Raw genomic sequence first — 17,466 nt, 5'->3', positions numbered from 1 at the left:
GGAAAGGACCATTGGAAAAGATAAAGCACAACAATCCCAGGAGCTCACAAAAGACCAGGAATAATTTGCATCCCTATCATCCAGAGTAGAAAGACCTCTTAAAACACAAATTTAAACACATTAAATTGCCTCCTTACAAGAATACTGCTTCAGTAATGAAGCCAAGTTAATCTTAGACTGCAGCTTGTTCTGTATCCACCTAAAACAGCCTAAAAGCAACCTCAAGAAGATCAAACTTTCCCCGTGTAACTTAACTCCATTCAAAGCTAAAGTAAAAGAACATGAAAATATCCAACACCTCAAAACATAAAACTCTCCATGTCTGAAGCCCAGTAAAAAATTGACAGGATAGTAAATAGGTAGGAAAATATGACCTATAACAAGGAAAAAAAAATCAATCAATAAAAAAGATCCAGAAACGATACAGATAATAGAATTAGTAGACAAGACCATTAAAATGGCTATTAAAATATATTCTATATGTTGAAGGAATTAAAACATGGGCATGGTAAGAGAGAAACGGAAGACAAAAAAAGGCCTCCATCAAACTTATAGACATAAAAAATAGAATGAAGAAAAATACTCTGGTGGGATTAAAATCAGATTAGACATTACAAGTGAGTTCATTCCAAGGAACACAAGGTTGTTTTAGCATGTGAAAATCAATGGAATTCACCAATTTAAAGGGCTAACAATAAAAATCCATATGGTGGGGGCTTCCCTGGTGGCGCAGTTGTTGCGCGTCCGCCTGCCGATGCAGGGGAACCGGGTTCGCGCCCCGGTCTGGGAAGATCCCACATGCCGCGGAGCGGCTGGGCCCGTGAGCCATGGCCACTGAGCCTGCGCGTCCGGAGCCTGCGCCCCGCAACGGGAGAGGCCACAGCAGAGGGAGGCCCGCATACCAAAAAAAAAAAAAAAATCCATATGGTATTCTCAATAGAAGTAGAAGAAACATTTGAATGGAAATGAAGAAAGTGATATTAATTGTTTCTGCTTTTACTCCCACTTTGGTTTTCATGTCACCAAGTGTTCCTGGTTCTCTGAAAATCTCTTATTTTTCCTTAATGTTTGGTCCTCAACTACCTTCCTTACTGGTTTCACTCATACCTCTTGGAAATATTATCTCTATGCAACGGGTAGTGTCTGGATTGTTCTCTCTGCACTGCTGCCCTAATACTTTTTGGAATTTTTTTTTCACAAAGATAACATGTCTATATCTACAGATAAATACGTCACAATGAAAACTTCCCTCTGATACCAATTTTACCTCTGTTAAGAACACTATCACATACTCCCATTCTCGCATTATATATTATATATCCAGCAACTAGAATAATTATTATTTTATTCCATCCAAACGATAAGGCTAATGCCATATGAAAAAATGGAGGTGCAAAATCATGAATTTAAATTATTCAGTTATATTAGCCTCTGTATCTGATTTATTCTAGGTTGTATGATAATTGTATTTCCACTTACATATGAGAATTTTAAACAAATGTTAAACTTTAAGAAAATAGTCTAAACTGGAAGTCAGTCTCTCCGGAAAGATAAAATGATGAGGATAAGACTCTAGACCAATATTTGTTCATTGTAATGAATGATCCAGGAGCTTTTCCTTGCTGTGATTAGATCTAATATTGACTGTTAAGGATACACACTAGAAACCAGAAGTCTCTGAGATACATGATAATTATCTGGGGTGAATGTGTTAATGCTTGATGTGTAACCCCTTTAAAAATAGCAACAGTGTGTGAGAAAGGAATCATTGTCTGCAAAGAACTTCTAAAAACACCTGTCTGAAGAAATATCTTGTTTATTGCTACCTGCTATGTTAAAGCAATAAAGGTTTGAAACTTGAAGATAGTATCAGTAAATGTTCAGAAAGTAATAAAAAATAGTTTTGAATTTCAATTATTCTCCTTAAAATATATTTTTTAAACCTAATCCTTGGGCTTCCCTGGTGGCGCAGTGGTTGAGAGTCTGCCTGCCGATGCAGGGGACACGGGTTCGTGCCCCGGTCCGGGAAGATCCCACATGCCGCGGAGCGGCTGGGCCCGTGAGCCATGGCCGCTGAGCCTGCTCGTCCGGAGCCTGTGCTCCGCAACGGAAGAGGCCACAACAGTGAGAGGCCCGCGTACCGCAAAAAAAAAAAAAAAAAAGAAAAATTCAAAAAAAATATAAAAGTGAACTGTAAAACAATAGATTTAGAATAGAGAATTTATTCATTTGAAAAAACACAAAATAACAAAAAAAACCTTATCCTTATTATGGACAGTTTTGCCAATTTGAATATAAATTTCTAACTGTTTTCTTGTGACTATGCTTATAGTATATGATTTATGAAGTATAGAAGTGATTCTATAAATATTTACAGATTTGCTTGAGTAGTAACCTCAATTAATAACTAATACATATTTTAAAATTGTCTACCTTAAAACTTTAATTGTCTCCCTTTTAACAGTGTGAGCCACAACCTAAAAGAGTGGAATATTTTGATATCTGTTTGATGTTAATAGAAATCAAATAGAATTTAAAAATTCAAGGGCTTCCCTGGTGGTGCAGTGGTTGAGAATCCGCCTGCCGATGCAGGCGACACGGGTTCGTGCCCAGGTCCGGGAAGATCTCACATGCCGCGGAGCGGCTGGGCCCGTAAGTCATGGCCACTGAGCCTGTCCGTCCGGAGCCTGTGCTCCGCAATGGGAGAGGCCACAACAGTGAGAGGCCCGCGTACCGCAAAAAAAAAAAAAAAAAAGAAAAATTCAAAAAAAATATAAAAGTGAACTGTAAAACAATAGATTTAGAATAGAGAATTTATTCATTTGAACTTTTTGTTACATAACATTAAATTTATTGAAATTTAACTCTACACAATTAGCTTTTTCTGTAATAATATGGGACACAAATAAAATATACAATTATATTTAACAAAATATAATTTTGTACACATACAACAGTGGTCCCATCCATACTAGAATTCCCACTTGTGGGTACTCTCTAGTAGGAACAATAAAATGGCTGAATTTGTCACAGGGCTCCTGCGGCCATTTTGGCCAGAAACATGCCTTTTACATAAAATGACCTGGGCTATGAGAGCAGCCTTGGACTTGTGTTAAATCATTCTGCTGCTCTCTTTAACAAGTTAATTTAACCAACTTAACTGAAAATGAAAATAATTTTCAGCTGAAATTCAAAAATAATGTTTCCATTCTGAACAAAATGATAAGACTGTAAATATTTTTCCAGAAGCTTGACTATGGACACAAGACAAAAGGATGTGGGTGCATAACCTACCTGTACCAGGAAATGGTGGGCTCAGGAGAGCCAGAGGCTCTGCAGGAAAATGTCATCTCCTCTCCTCTCTCTGCTGTGGCATTAAAGGACTTCTGAGGCATTGTGATTGCTGGCGGCACTGAAAAACAGATGAATGTAGATTAAATAGAGATGAAAAACATTTTACCAACACCACTGGGACTTTTTACTGTTGTTTTTTTTCTTTTAAATCTAAGTTTTACAACTTGATAGTTCACTTCTGTACATATATCAAGAGGACTGACTCGGTTGCATAGTAAAATGACTAAAATCACTGATCTGCCTTCTAATGTACAATAATTAGATAATTCACTGTAATGCTGTTTTACTATTTTTAATCTATTAAGCTAGACTAAAAATAGATATTTTAGCAAATATATATATATATTTACATATACACACACTTTTATGAACTATTTCTTACAGAAAGACAGACAATACCACCCTGACTTACATAAATACTGAGATCTACTTGGAGCATAAATGGATTTCCTATTTGGGTTCTCATCGGTGTATGTACTTCTATAAGCAAGCATTCACTGCTTCAAGACAGGGCTTTCAAATTAAGTGTCAAACCATAATGTTCTTTCTGATTAACTACACTTAATTTCTTCAAACAACTATAGAACATTTTATGAAGAGAAACTGCTTAATCCATAGAGAGTATAAAATAGATTTTCATGAATAATTCAATTTTAAAATTAAGCTTCCCCAATTTCTAACTAATTACATTGCAAAAACTGTATACGTTGCACTTTTTGAACACGTTGAAACTGTTACTGAAATGCACTGTTTGCAATAAACAAATCAATGACATCCATAACAGAAGCTAAAATTTCAAAGTAAAGCATAAATTTTTATTTAATGTACACTTTTATGATTTTTCAATTGAATATGATGAAATATTCCTAAAATTAATTATTTAATATATTTGATTTTACATACCCTAAACAACGTGACCAGACAGGCATTTAGAAATGTGATTTTAATTAAATATCTCTACAATAGCATTCAGGTCAACACTGATGTTGCATTATCACAATTGATGGTGGGGATAGGAACTGATATGTATCTTAGTAATTAAGCACAATTAATCAAGTTTCTGCCTATATGAATTTAGATACAAGGTGCATGACATGTCATGCTGTCTGTAAAGTAACATAATAATTACTAGTATTACAATAGGATGGACTTTTCTTTTTTCATATATTAACTCTGCATTTTAAGTTATTGAAATTTGACTATAGTATTCTATAGTTTTCATGTAGACAGAAACATTTTCAAACGGAGAGCCATATGTTCCAGTTCTTATCCTGTTACTGTTACTAACCTAAACAAGTTATTTATTCTTTATCATAATTTTCTTATCTATAAAGTGAACTGTATATTCTGGATGATCTCTAAGAATTAACAAATCTTAATCTCTGTGTTTTATGATATGTTAACTCTGCTAATGACATATGTGTTCTTACTTGTAGTGTAGATTAGTAGAAAAATATTAATATTACATGTTTAGATACTTTAAGGTACTTTGAAGAGTAATTCTAGAACTATTCTGAAGAAAAATAGCATCAAAATCTGCAGAGGTTTTCACTAGTTCAGATGTCAAGATGTTCAGAAAATTTGTTAGCTACTATTTAGACTGTACAGCATTTTTACGTATATTACCTTATTGCTTCTGAACTCACTGTTGAGTTGGATTAAATAATTTTAAAAGAGGTAGCAATTATATTTCATCTGATTATTTTTTTCTCAAAAGACCAGCATCTACTCTATTTTAACTTTTTAAAAATACTTTTGGCATTTGACTATATCTGAAATGTCCAGTTTTAATAACTTTACCAAAATTTATGTTCCGTACCCGTTAAGTAGTAAATCCTTTGTAAGTTTCTGTTTTTATATTTTAGCTTCAAGAAACATGGGGATATGTAGAGAAGTAGCTCCATAACTTACTTACATGGAAGCTTTGGTTCACCTTCAAGTTATAATTCCCCTCACTGGCTGCTTATGCACCAAAGACATCACTAACTTGTCATCTTAATCCCCCTTCATCAACAGTGGAATCCAGCTAGTCTATGTGTCTTCTGTGTCTTGCAGTCTTTTTCTCCACCCACTTTCCTTCAAATGTTTTTTGGAAGATAAAGAATACGGTATTGGGGCTTCCCTGGTGGCGCAGTGGTTGAGAGTCCGCCTGCCGATGCAGGGGACACGGGTTCGTGCCCCGGTCCGGGAAGATCCCACATGCCGCGGAGCAGCTGGGCCCGTGAGCCATGGCCGCGGAGCCTGTGCTCCGCAACGGGAGAGGCCACAGCAGTGAGAGGCCCGCGTACCGAAAAAAAAAAAAAAAAAAAAAAAAGAATACGGTATTAACCATGAAATACTTGTATGGTTCTGATTAACAAATACTAGTAATTTCTACAAATTTATTCAGGATAAGGATAACAAACTCCACTCTACCATTGTCAGGAAAGCAACTCTTTTCTAATTTATTGATTATTCAGATCTGTCCTAAATGTATATCATCAAATATATTCACGTGTAGATCCTTTAACTGGCAGAGAACTGTTAATCTTAAGACTCAGCCTTTTCATAATTACCTTTTCTTGTTTTTACTTTTAAGGCTGCATGACACTTAGACATTCACATAAGAGAGGACTTGGGGAAGATAGCAGAGTAGGAAGTACCAGGCATCTGTCTCCACACCTACACAACAACAGCACTGTCAGAATCTGTCTAATGTAACTATCTTGAAACTGTGGAGTCTACTGAATGCTTGCAACTTCCAGGCAAAGACATGGAAGATAAACTGTTGTTAATACTGGTCAGTTTCAGCTGTTAGTACACTGGCAGCTACCTATCCCCCTCCCCATCTGAGGCAGGAAGCTGTGCACATGTTTCTAGAGTAGGCTGCACAAAGAAAGCCAGGATAGACAAAAAGGACTTTGTCATTCAGATATCAAGGATCTGTGCACTGATCACTGACTGATGCTTTTGATCACAGAGGTGCAGATGAAGAGGTAGTGGCCATTGTTGTTATACCTCCTACAATTGCTGTGAGATCCAGGGAATTTAATGAACTCTCATTCTTTTAGTCCCCGCTTCATTTTTCTCTTTTTACCATTTTGGGAGCCAGATATTAAAGACTAGGACATTCAAAAACAACTGCATATAATGGACATATTAGAAAGTGACCATGCATGTCCAGGGAAAGGTGTAGGCTTAGAAAATACCTGAGGATACCTTAAATTTACATCTCAGGCTGATCTTTGGCATAGAGACAGACTTCAATAATAATAATAATAATAATAACCAGTAACAGTAAACCCTGGGAATGAGAAAGAATCTGATTTCCATAGGAAGCACTTATTATGTTCAAATATCCAGTTTTCAGAAAAAAAAATCACAAGGCATACAAAGAAATAGGAAAGTATGGCCCATTCAAAAGAAAAATTAAATCAATAGAAACTGTCCCTGAAAAAGACCTGAGGGCAGATATGCTTGATAAAGACTTTCAAACAACTGTCTAAATGATGCTCAAAGAACTCAAGAAAGAAGTGGAAAAACTCAAGGAAACAATATATGAAGAAAATGGAAATACCTATAAAGATATAGAAAACCTAAAAAAAAACCAAAAAGAAATTCTGAATCTTAAAATTACAATCACTGAAATGAAAAATTCATTAGAGGGATTCACAAGCAAATCTGAGTAAGCAGAAGAAAGAATCAGTGAATATGAAATAAGGCAATGAAAATCCTTGAATCTGAGAAACAGAAAAACAAAAGATTGAAGAAAAGTGAATACAGCCTAAAAGACCAGTGGGACATAATCAAGTAGACCAACAATCACACAGTGGGAGTCCCAGAAGGGAAGTGAGAGAGAAAGGGACAGAGTGAATATTTGAAGAAATAATGGCTGAAGTTTAGCTATGAATATAAACATCCAAGAAGCTCAACAAACTACAACTAAGATGAATTCAATGAGGACCAGGCCAAGACACATTATAATGAAATTTTCAAAAGGCAAAGGCAAAGAGAAAATCTTGGAAAGCAGAAAGAGAAGAGTGACTCATCACATACAAGGGATCCTCAGTATATATCGGTAGATTTTGCATCAAAAACTTTGGAGGACAGATGGCAGTGGGTGGATATATTCAAAGTGCTAAAAGGAAAAAAAAACACAACTGTCAACCAATAAACCTATATCCTGGAAAACTGTCTTTCAACAGTGAGGGAGAAATTAAGACATTTCAGATAAGTAAAAGCTGGAGGAGTTTGTTACCACTAGACCTGCCCTGCAAGAAATGCTCAAGGGAGTCCTACAAGATGAAATAAAAGGATACTAGAGAGTAATTCAAAGCCATATAAAGAAATAAAGAGCTCAATAAAGGTAAATAATGGGCAATAAAAAAGCTAGTACTACTGTAACAACAGTTTGTAACTGCACTTTTTTTCTACATGATTTGAGACTAATATATATTTTAAAAAATATTAGTATAATTTTAACTATGTCTTATAATTCCAGATTTTGATTTCTACATAATTTAAGAGACTAATGCAATTTAAAGAATTGTCAGTTCATGTTTTGAGACACAAAATACATAAAGATGTAATTTTGTGATGTCAACAACCAAAAGGAATGGAGTTAAGCTTTAAAGGAGCAGAGTTTTTTATATTTATTGAAGTTAAGTTAGTATAAATTTAAATTAGAGTATTATAACTTTAGGACATTAAATGCAATACCATCAATAACCACAAAGAAAATAAGTATAGAATATACACAAAAAGAAATGAGAAAAGAATTTTAAAGTTTCACTACAAAAAATTGTCTAAACAAAAAGAAGATAGTCCAATAAAGATGTTAAAAAAAAAAGAAGATAGTAATATAGCAAATGAGAGACAAAAACATCTATAAGACTTTAGAAAACAAACAGCAAAATGACAGAAGTAAGTCCTTCCTTATCAATAATTACTTTAAATGGAAATAGATTGAACTTTTCAATAAACAAACAGAGATTGGCACAATGGCTAAAAACACATGATAAAATTATGTCCTATCTATAAGAGATTCACTGCCAATAACGAAAACACAAATAGATTGAAAGTGAAAAGATAAAGATATAATAACCAAAAAAGAGAAGGGGTGACTATACGAATAGACAAAATAGACTTTAAACCAAAAAGTTTACAAGAGGAAAAAATCACTGTATATTAACAAATGTTTCAATATAGCAAGAAAATATAACAATTGTAAATATTTATGCTCCTAATATTAGACCGTCAAAATACATGAAGCAAAAACTGACATAATTGAAGGAAGAAATAGTCCTACAGTAATAGTTGGAGACTTCAACAATACAGTCTCGATAATGCATTGAATGACCAGACAGAAGATAAGTAAGACAATAGAGGACTTATACAACACAATACACCAACTAGTTCTCACGTATATACAGCATACTCTATCCAAAAAAAAGACAGTAAACACATTTTCTCAAGAGCATGTAGGACATTCCCCAGGAGAGCCCAAATGTTATGTCAAAAATTAATCTTAACGTAAAGAACTAGAATAACAGAATAAACACAACCCAAGCTAGCAGAAGAAAATTAATAATAAATATTAGAACAAAAAATTTTTTAATTGAGAATAGAAAATAATAGACAAAATTAATGAAACCGTAAGTTGGTTTATTAAAAAGATCAACAAAATTGACAAAACTTTAGCTAGATGGACTAAGATTTAAAAAGATAAAACTCAAATTATTAAAATCAGAAATGAAACAACATTAACAGTTCCAAAGGAATAAAAAAGGATTATAAGAGGACACTATACAAAAATTAACTCAGAAAGAATCAGACCTACAAACTATAAAACTCTTAGGAAAAAATATAAGGCAAGACCTTCATGACACTGGATTTGGCAGTGTTTTCTTCAATATGATACCAAAGGTGTAGGCAACAACAAAAAAAAGAGAGTAAAAAGGCAACATGCAAAATGGGGGAAATATTTAAAAACTGTATATCTGATAAGGGATTAACATCCAGAATAGATAATGAACTCAAAACTCAGCAACAAAAAAAATACATAACCCAATTCAAAAATGAACAAGAGGACTTAAATAGACATTTATCCAAAGCAGATGCACAAATGGCAGATAAGCACATGAAAAGATCCTCAACAGCACCCTTAGGGAACTGCAAGTCAAAGCTACAGTGAAATAACACCTCATATCTAATAGGAAGGCTACTATTAAAAAAATAATATACAATAGCAAGCGTTAGTGAGGACATGGAGAAATTGGAACTTTTTGTATTATTGGTAAAATGTAAAATGGAAAACAGTATGGTGGTTCCTCAAAAAATTAAAAATACAATTGCCATGTGATCCAGCCATTTCACTTATGGGTATATACTCAAAAGGATTTTGAGCAAGGCCTCAAAGAGATATTTGCTCATTCATGCTCATGGCAGCATTATTCATAATATTTAAAAAGTGGAAGCAATACAAATGTCCATAGATTAATAAATGGATAAGCAAAATCTTGTATATGCATAAAATGGAATACTATCCAGCCTCGAAAAAGAAAAAAATTCTAACTACTTGTTGTAGTATATCTACAACATGAATGAACCTTAAGGGCATTATGCTAAGTGAAATAAATCGGTCACATAAAGACAAATACTCTATGATTCCACTTATTGTGCACTTAGAGTAGTCAAAAACACAGATACAGGAAGTGGAATGGTGGTTGCTAGAGGCTGGAGGGAGAGGTGAATGGGAGTTACTGTTAAATGAGTATACAGTTTCAGTTTTGCAAGATGAAAAGAGTTATGAGGATGGATGGTAGTGACTGGTGCACAACCTTACGAGTGTATATAATACCACCTAACTGTACATTTAAAAATGGTTAAACTGGTTGATTTCATGTTATGTGTATTTTACCACAAAATTGAAGCAATGTAAAAGGAAAGTAACATAGATATCTCAGGCCCTGGCCAAGAGACTACATGGACCAGGTTAACACCAAAGTACCTCGTAGCTTTAACATTCTATAGTGTTATTCTCAGTGTATATGGAAAATAATTTAGTTTCTTTCCTCAGGTCTTTCCATGCCTTAATCAGCACATGGTTCTTTCCATTGCATTTAAACACTGAAGAGAGGTAAAAGTGAAACAACTAGGAAATCACGTTTGCAAAGCTGATTCATATTACTCAAGGATGCTAGAAAATTACAATTTTTTCAGTTTAATTCTAAGACTCCTCCTTTGATAAGAAAGCAAGTATTTTCATTTTGCAACTTACCTCTTCAGCAATTTTTCATACACCAATTGCTTATAATATCATGTAGTAGAAAAGAATGGTGTTTTAATATGACAGACACTCCTTATGCAATAAGATTTAAATTATGTAAAATGCATTTCCATCATGATTTTGATGTTGTTACTTTCCAATGGTCATATCAGGCATCAATGATGTCAAATATTCATGTTTTTTAACTTTATTTGTTTTATTTTTGTTTGTTTGTTTTGCTCTTCACTACTGCCTCATAGACTATTATATCACCTATCCTTTCTTAATTTTCCTTAACATTGGTTCTGGTTACTTGCATTAACCTTCCACTTCATATTTATGAAGTTGGTCAATTTAAAGTACTATTTAATAGAACTAAGTTTTTTTTGGAACTCAGAACACATACAAAATATCAAGTGATTAACATAAAAAAGCTAACGAATTATAAAATTTCATTTTGAAAGAAAATCTAGCTCATTAATCAAATGCATATAGTTAGTTCTTTTCATATAAATGTAGTCAGTGGTTTCCAATCTTGAGTGTCAGCAGACTCAGTATTACTGCCTTGCTACAGAATCAAGCAATATTTTTAATGTGCTTGATTTAGAATTAATAACTAATTGGCAGGTGTTTTCCACATATTTGTTCCTAATTTATGAATACAGTAAATCAGTAACAATTAAAATTATCTGATGAGCACTGAGTTTTAAAATCAAACCTAACTGAGGAAAGCAGTAAGAGTTCTGTTTGATCCATCATATTAAAAGATAGTGAGGATCAAATTGGCCTATTATGTTGCTTTAAAAAAATTTCAAGGGAAAAGTTTCCATTGCCATCTTAAATTCCATTCTTAGTGAACCGTAATATGAAAGCCTAAGAAACGGTGGCAAATAAATATTACCTTCAGTGGACAAGTACAACAGACTGAGAAAATGTTAACTGAAGATTTGGTACATTATCATTATGCTTTTCTCTATTTTTCAAGCTTTTGCCAAATAAATCTAATTTTTATGTTCTTTTAATTTGACTTTTAAAATAGATCATATTCATTCATGGTTCAAAATACAATAAAATAAAAAGATACACACAGAATTCTTGACCTAAACCCTTTCCTCATTAACCACTTCATTAATTACTTATATTTCTTTACGCAAATACTAACACACATATTTGTTTCCTTTTTCCTTTTACAAACTATACCCTTTTCTGTACCATGTTTTTATTCTCAAGTTAATGATACATGTAAGGGATATATTCATGTCACTACATAACGAATTTCTTCACACTTGTTCAAATTGCACAGTCTTCTACCCTGTGGATGAACTATTGGTCACCTGTATGTATGACCAAAGAGCTACCTATTACAATCTTTATCTTCTGCAATCAATGCTGCAGCGAATTATCCCAAAGTAAAATTGATTTGTCAAAAGGTAAATGAATATATAATTTTGACTAAAGACTAAATTAGATGCTCCAAATTACCCTTGGTGGTAATTATGCAATATTATATTTCAACAATGGATTATTTTTATAACCAAAAAATATAAATGAGGAAATAAGAAAATAAAATAAGAAAATAAAACAATAAAACATTTTTTACAAAAATGTAAAAAAACAAGAAGCCACTCTTTCACTACTTTTCAAGATGTAGTTATTTTTCATAACTACATTATTTAGATTAGCATGATTGTTATTTTGACAAATAATAAATTAACTTTTAAAAATTTAAATGAATTAAATATTTTAAAAAGTCTCAGTTTCCATGTACAATATAATATGATATATATACATAGATAAATAGAAATGATCCACATAAACAAAACTTTTGGGGATTGTCAATAATTTTACAAGTGTAAAAGAGTTCTTAAGACAAAAATTTTTGTGATCAATTGGGGAACAAAATGAGGTGGAACACAATTTAGTAATTTAAATTAGCATTTAAACAGAAGTCATATAAAACTGGCAAGAAAAAATAAATTAAAAATAAAAGCCATACTATATGTTTAAGATTAATCTAAATGGATAAAGTTTCAGAACATATTCCTAGAGAATTAATAATGATCACGTTTGAGAAATTCTGGAGAAAAGTATCTGTTGGGAAGTGTGAGTTCAAGGGTTTCAGGACTGATCAAGAAAAAAGACACAACAAGGTGGCAACAGTACACAATGGGCTTTATTTGGGTGGCACTTGGACAGGTTGCATGAGAGGATAAGTTATTCACAGCAGGAGACCTTCCAGAGACTTTGTGTGTGTGTGTGTGTGTGTGTGTGTGTGTGTGTGTGTGTGTGTGTATTTAGGGACACCACCCATAAGGGGAGGAGAGCAAGGAAATTCCTCAGAGAAAGTGGAACTTGAGTGCTAAGCTTATGTGTCTACGTGATGTCACTCATCAGCATAGCATGGTGTCTTTCAGTTGGAGAGCTCCAGAGGGCAGCAGTAACTTGGGATCCTGCATAGGTCCAGAGTTAGTCTTATCTATGGCTAGCAGAAGGTGGGTGCAGTTTTGAAAGGTGTGCAAAGCAAGCTGATTCTAAATGGTTAAAATATGCTTATTTGGGGCTATATTTAAAACCATTGGATTTTAAATATAAAATATACAAAATTTTGAATTTGGTGCTAGTGAGGTCTTTGAGCTAATGGCCCCAGCCTGCTCTAAAGAAGAAAACAACATTAGCACCAATATAAAGGACCCTTCTTTGGCTCATTTATGTAACAGAAATGAAAGTAATGTTGAATGAGGGTGGAGATGTTGGAGAGAAAGGGTTATCTTTCTATTGAAAACTTGTCAGTTTACTATAATATCTGAGCAGATACCAGAAGAAATCATCAAATGATTATATAGCTCATAATTTTGGGAAGTTACTGTTACATTTTTTAAAAGACCTACATAATTATGTTTTATAAGCTCAACATAATTTTCATCTGTGATAGCAGAAAGGAAGAAGAGTTGAAGCCTCTTTTATTTTTTCCCCTATAAGTCTTTTAATTTTGCCTCAACTAAGTCAGAAATATTTGATCTTAAATATACTACTGTCAAAAGTCAATAAGTAGCCTGAGCTTACTCCTAAAATGTGAGCTAGATATTCTGAGTAACACTGGAGTGATAGAGTAGCAATCAAAAATGAGCTGCCGTACACCATTCCAGTTAATGTCTTTAATAATTCTTTAGAGTTAAGAAATGAGGAAAAAACCCCGATCTCATACATGTCAATAAGATTAAAAATAATATTACAGAGTTCCAGTTCTGGGTAAATTGGAGAAACTCCTCTACATTTGTCTCTATCACTCAATTTGTCTGTAACACTTAGACAAAATGCATGGATAATCGGTTTGAGGATTCTGAAATATAAATGGTAGCAGGCATATTGCTAATAGAAAAATATCAGAATTTGAAATACTAGGAGACAATCTATCAGAGAACCATTTTTTTTTTTCTTCAGAATCCCTGGACTGAACTGAAGGCAGTCCAAAACTCAGAAGTGGGAATCAGCATGGCCTGAGAGAGGTCCAAGAGAAGCCTTCTAGTTCAGGTTTAACAAGCAGGAAAGAGGTCTCCTGGTAGTGACAATGGCAGTAGGGAGGGAGCTTGTAAGTGTCTGTCTGAGACAGGGCCACCTGCCTCTTTAATCAGAAGAGTTATGATCCCAAGATTGCAAAGCAAATATATCTACTGCTTTTATCTTTCTCCTTCCTCTGGCTAACTGACCCTGAATGAGGGCACATTGGTGGTAGAGAGGGGATAAATAAACCCCAGTTTTCTGATTATAGCACTGAAAAATGAAGACTCAAAAATAGGTTAAGTAGGTGAGAGATAAAAGAGTAGGAAGAGCTTGGAAAAGGAACCACATCAAGTTATTTATGAAATCTTGAGCTCAGCCCTGAGCTATGAACGTGTGGGTGTAATCTTAAATAGCACAAAGACGTTGAGAACTGAACTAAGAGACATCCTACCCCACAGGTCCTGGAATGGCCATTGGTTCATATGTGAGACAGATCTGAAAATTAGTGCAAAAGTTTTGAAAATGAAACTGATTTTGAATCCACAAACCACAGAAGGCTGGTCACAGTAAGTGGTCTGAATTTAAATCAATTGATTGCCTGCGAAAATAAAAATATCAACATTCTCCAAAGAACTGAAATAAAACCCAGAATCTCATAATATTCAAAATCCAGGATATAATCTAAAAAATGTTGGCCTATGAAGAACTAGGAAAATCTCATGTTAGTGTTAAATGCCAGTGAAATACTGAAACATGCTTTATTATCTAAAAACTACTTTAAAGTAACTATTTTAAACATTTTCCAAAGGGTAAGGGTGAACCACCTCAGAATAAATGGAAAGACAGTTCCCATAAAGACACACAGTATATTAAAAACAAATGAATAAATATTAGAACCAAATATATAGTAACAAAGATATTCATGGGTGTGCTAAATGGGTATGACAGAGTTTCTGAACTTGACAAATTACCAATAAAAATGATCCAATCTTCAAAACAGGAGAAAATATTAAAGAAAGAAAAACAAAACAAAACAGAGCTTCAGGCACCTGTGAGACAACACCAAAATGTCATCAAATCTAAGAAGGAAAGGAGAAATAAACATCATAGAAAATTTATGCATCTACATTTGTATATGTATACCTATGTATATGTATCTATAGAACTAATGTCTGAAAACTTCCCAAATTGGCAAAAGATTTTGAAAACACGGATTCAAAACCAGCTGTAGCTTTGAAACCCAAACAGATAAGTCCAAAGACATTCATGCTGCAGGCATGTCATAATCAAACTGCTAAAAACTAAAGATACAAACACAAAAGTGTGTTATTTATAGTATAACAATAATTCAAATAACTGTGGATTTCTTATCAGAAACAAATGGAGGCCAAAAGAAGGTGAAACGATATTTTTAAAGTGTCAAAAAAGACAGATCTGTCAAAATAAAGTTCTGTGTTCAGCAAAGATATCTTTCACAAATAAAGGTAAAGACATTATAGTTCTCAGATAAAGGATGAGTAATACAATGTCTGCCAGTAAACCTGATCTGAAACAATTGCTAAAGGGACCTCTTCAGACAAAAGAGAAATTCATACAAAGAGAAATTCTATCAGAGGAAACATCAGACTTCAGGGATGAAGAAAGAGCAGGAGAAATGTTAAATATCTAGGTAAATATAATAGACTATTCTCCCCTTGAGTTCTTTAAAATACAGTTAATGATTGAAATAAAAACACTTAACATTGCCTACAAGGTTTTCACTAAATTCGGATGTAATATAGAAGACTACTAAGACATAAAGAAGAGAGGAGTATAAGGATCTATATGGTGCTACAATTTTTACAATCCAATTATAGTGGTAAAACATTGGCTCTAACTTAAAGAAGCACATCATATTCACAATAGCAGGCACAATCACAAAAAAACAGAAAAATGTATAGACAGAAACATAATAGATAAAATAAAATAGAACACTAAAAATATTCACAAAATCCAGGAGAAGGCAGAGAAGGGGAAATAGAAGGATATAAAACAGAAAGAATAAACTGAAAACAAATCAAAACAAAAATTGCAGATCTAAGATAAATGTAAATGGTCTAATCTCATGAATTAAAAAATATATACTATCAGAATGAATAAAGTAATTAACTCAACTGTATGTTCTCTATAAGGAAGCTACTTAAAATATAATAATATAGGTAGATTAAAAGTAAAAGAATGGACAAATATATATTGTTCAAACACCAATCCAAAGAAAGATGGAGTAGCTATGTTAATATCAAACAAAGTAGATTTCAGAGCAAATAAAATTACATGATACAAAGGGGAAGACTTCATAATGATAAAAGAGCCAATTTTCCAAAGAAAAATAACAATCTTTACATGTGCATTCATCTCACAAAAAAGCTGCAAAGTATATGAAGCAAAAACTGACAGAATGGAAACAAGAATTAGATGAATTCACAATCACTCTTTGTGACTTTCAATCTAAGAAACTAGAAAAAGAAGAGCACAATAAATCCGTATCAAACAGAAGGAAAAAGACTACTACGAATAAGAACAGATATCAGTAAAATAAAAAACAGAAAACAAGGGAGAATTCAAAGAAACCAATGAAGATTCTTTCAAAGATCAATACATTTAATAAACATCTAGCAAGACTCACCAGGATAAATGGAGAGATAACGCAGATTGCTAATATCAGGAATTGAAGGTATTTCACTACAGATGCAACATACAGTAAAATAATTTTTAAAAAGGAATAATATAGACAAGCCTATGTACACAAACTCAACAATGCTGAAGAAATGGAACGTTTCCTTGAAAATCACAAACTAGTGAAACTAACTCAAGATGAAATAGGTAACTCAAATAGTTCTTTAACTACTGAAAGAATGTAATATGTGGTTAAAATCCTTCCGAAAAAAAAAAAATCTATAGAAGATTTTTTATCCTCTGAACTTTATCAAAAAGTTAAAGAAATAATACAATTTCTAAACAATCTCTTTAAAAAAACATGAGGAGGGAATATTTCTTGACTCATTTTATGAGGCCAGCATTATAAGGATAACTTAACCAAAGATAGTATAGGAAAAGAAAACTACACAAACCAATATCACTCATTTAGGTAAGCACAAATGTATTCAATGAAATTTTAGAAAACAAAATTCTGCAATACACATACAAAAATATACATCACCATCAAGTGGGGTTTATTCTGTGAATTGTAAAACTGGCATGATGCTGAAAAATCAATTAATATAATTCAACTTATTAACAGTTTAAAGAAGAAAAATTATTCAATAATGTGAATTGATGCTGAAAAAGCATTTGACAAAATTCAACATCCATTCAAGATAAAAACC

General features: G+C 33.2%; 1 protein-coding gene across 1 annotated transcript in view; it reads right to left on the bottom strand.

Moving 5' to 3' along the window:
* The window catches only part of NCAM2 (neural cell adhesion molecule 2), a 230,660-nt gene that overhangs the window by 175,248 nt on the left and 37,946 nt on the right, over positions 1-17,466 (bottom strand). The window contains 1 exon segment of the mRNA XM_024120057.1: positions 3,295-3,412. Within this exon segment, the coding sequence (XP_023975825.1) occupies positions 3,295-3,412 (118 nt within the window).

The sequence above is a fragment of the Physeter macrocephalus genome, chromosome 1, assembly GCF_002837175.3.
Source record: "Physeter macrocephalus isolate SW-GA chromosome 1, ASM283717v5, whole genome shotgun sequence".
Classification (NCBI taxonomy): Eukaryota; Metazoa; Chordata; class Mammalia; order Artiodactyla; family Physeteridae; genus Physeter; species Physeter macrocephalus.
The sequence above is the reverse complement of the archived record's forward strand: the minus strand, read 5'-3'. Positions and strand labels throughout refer to the sequence as shown.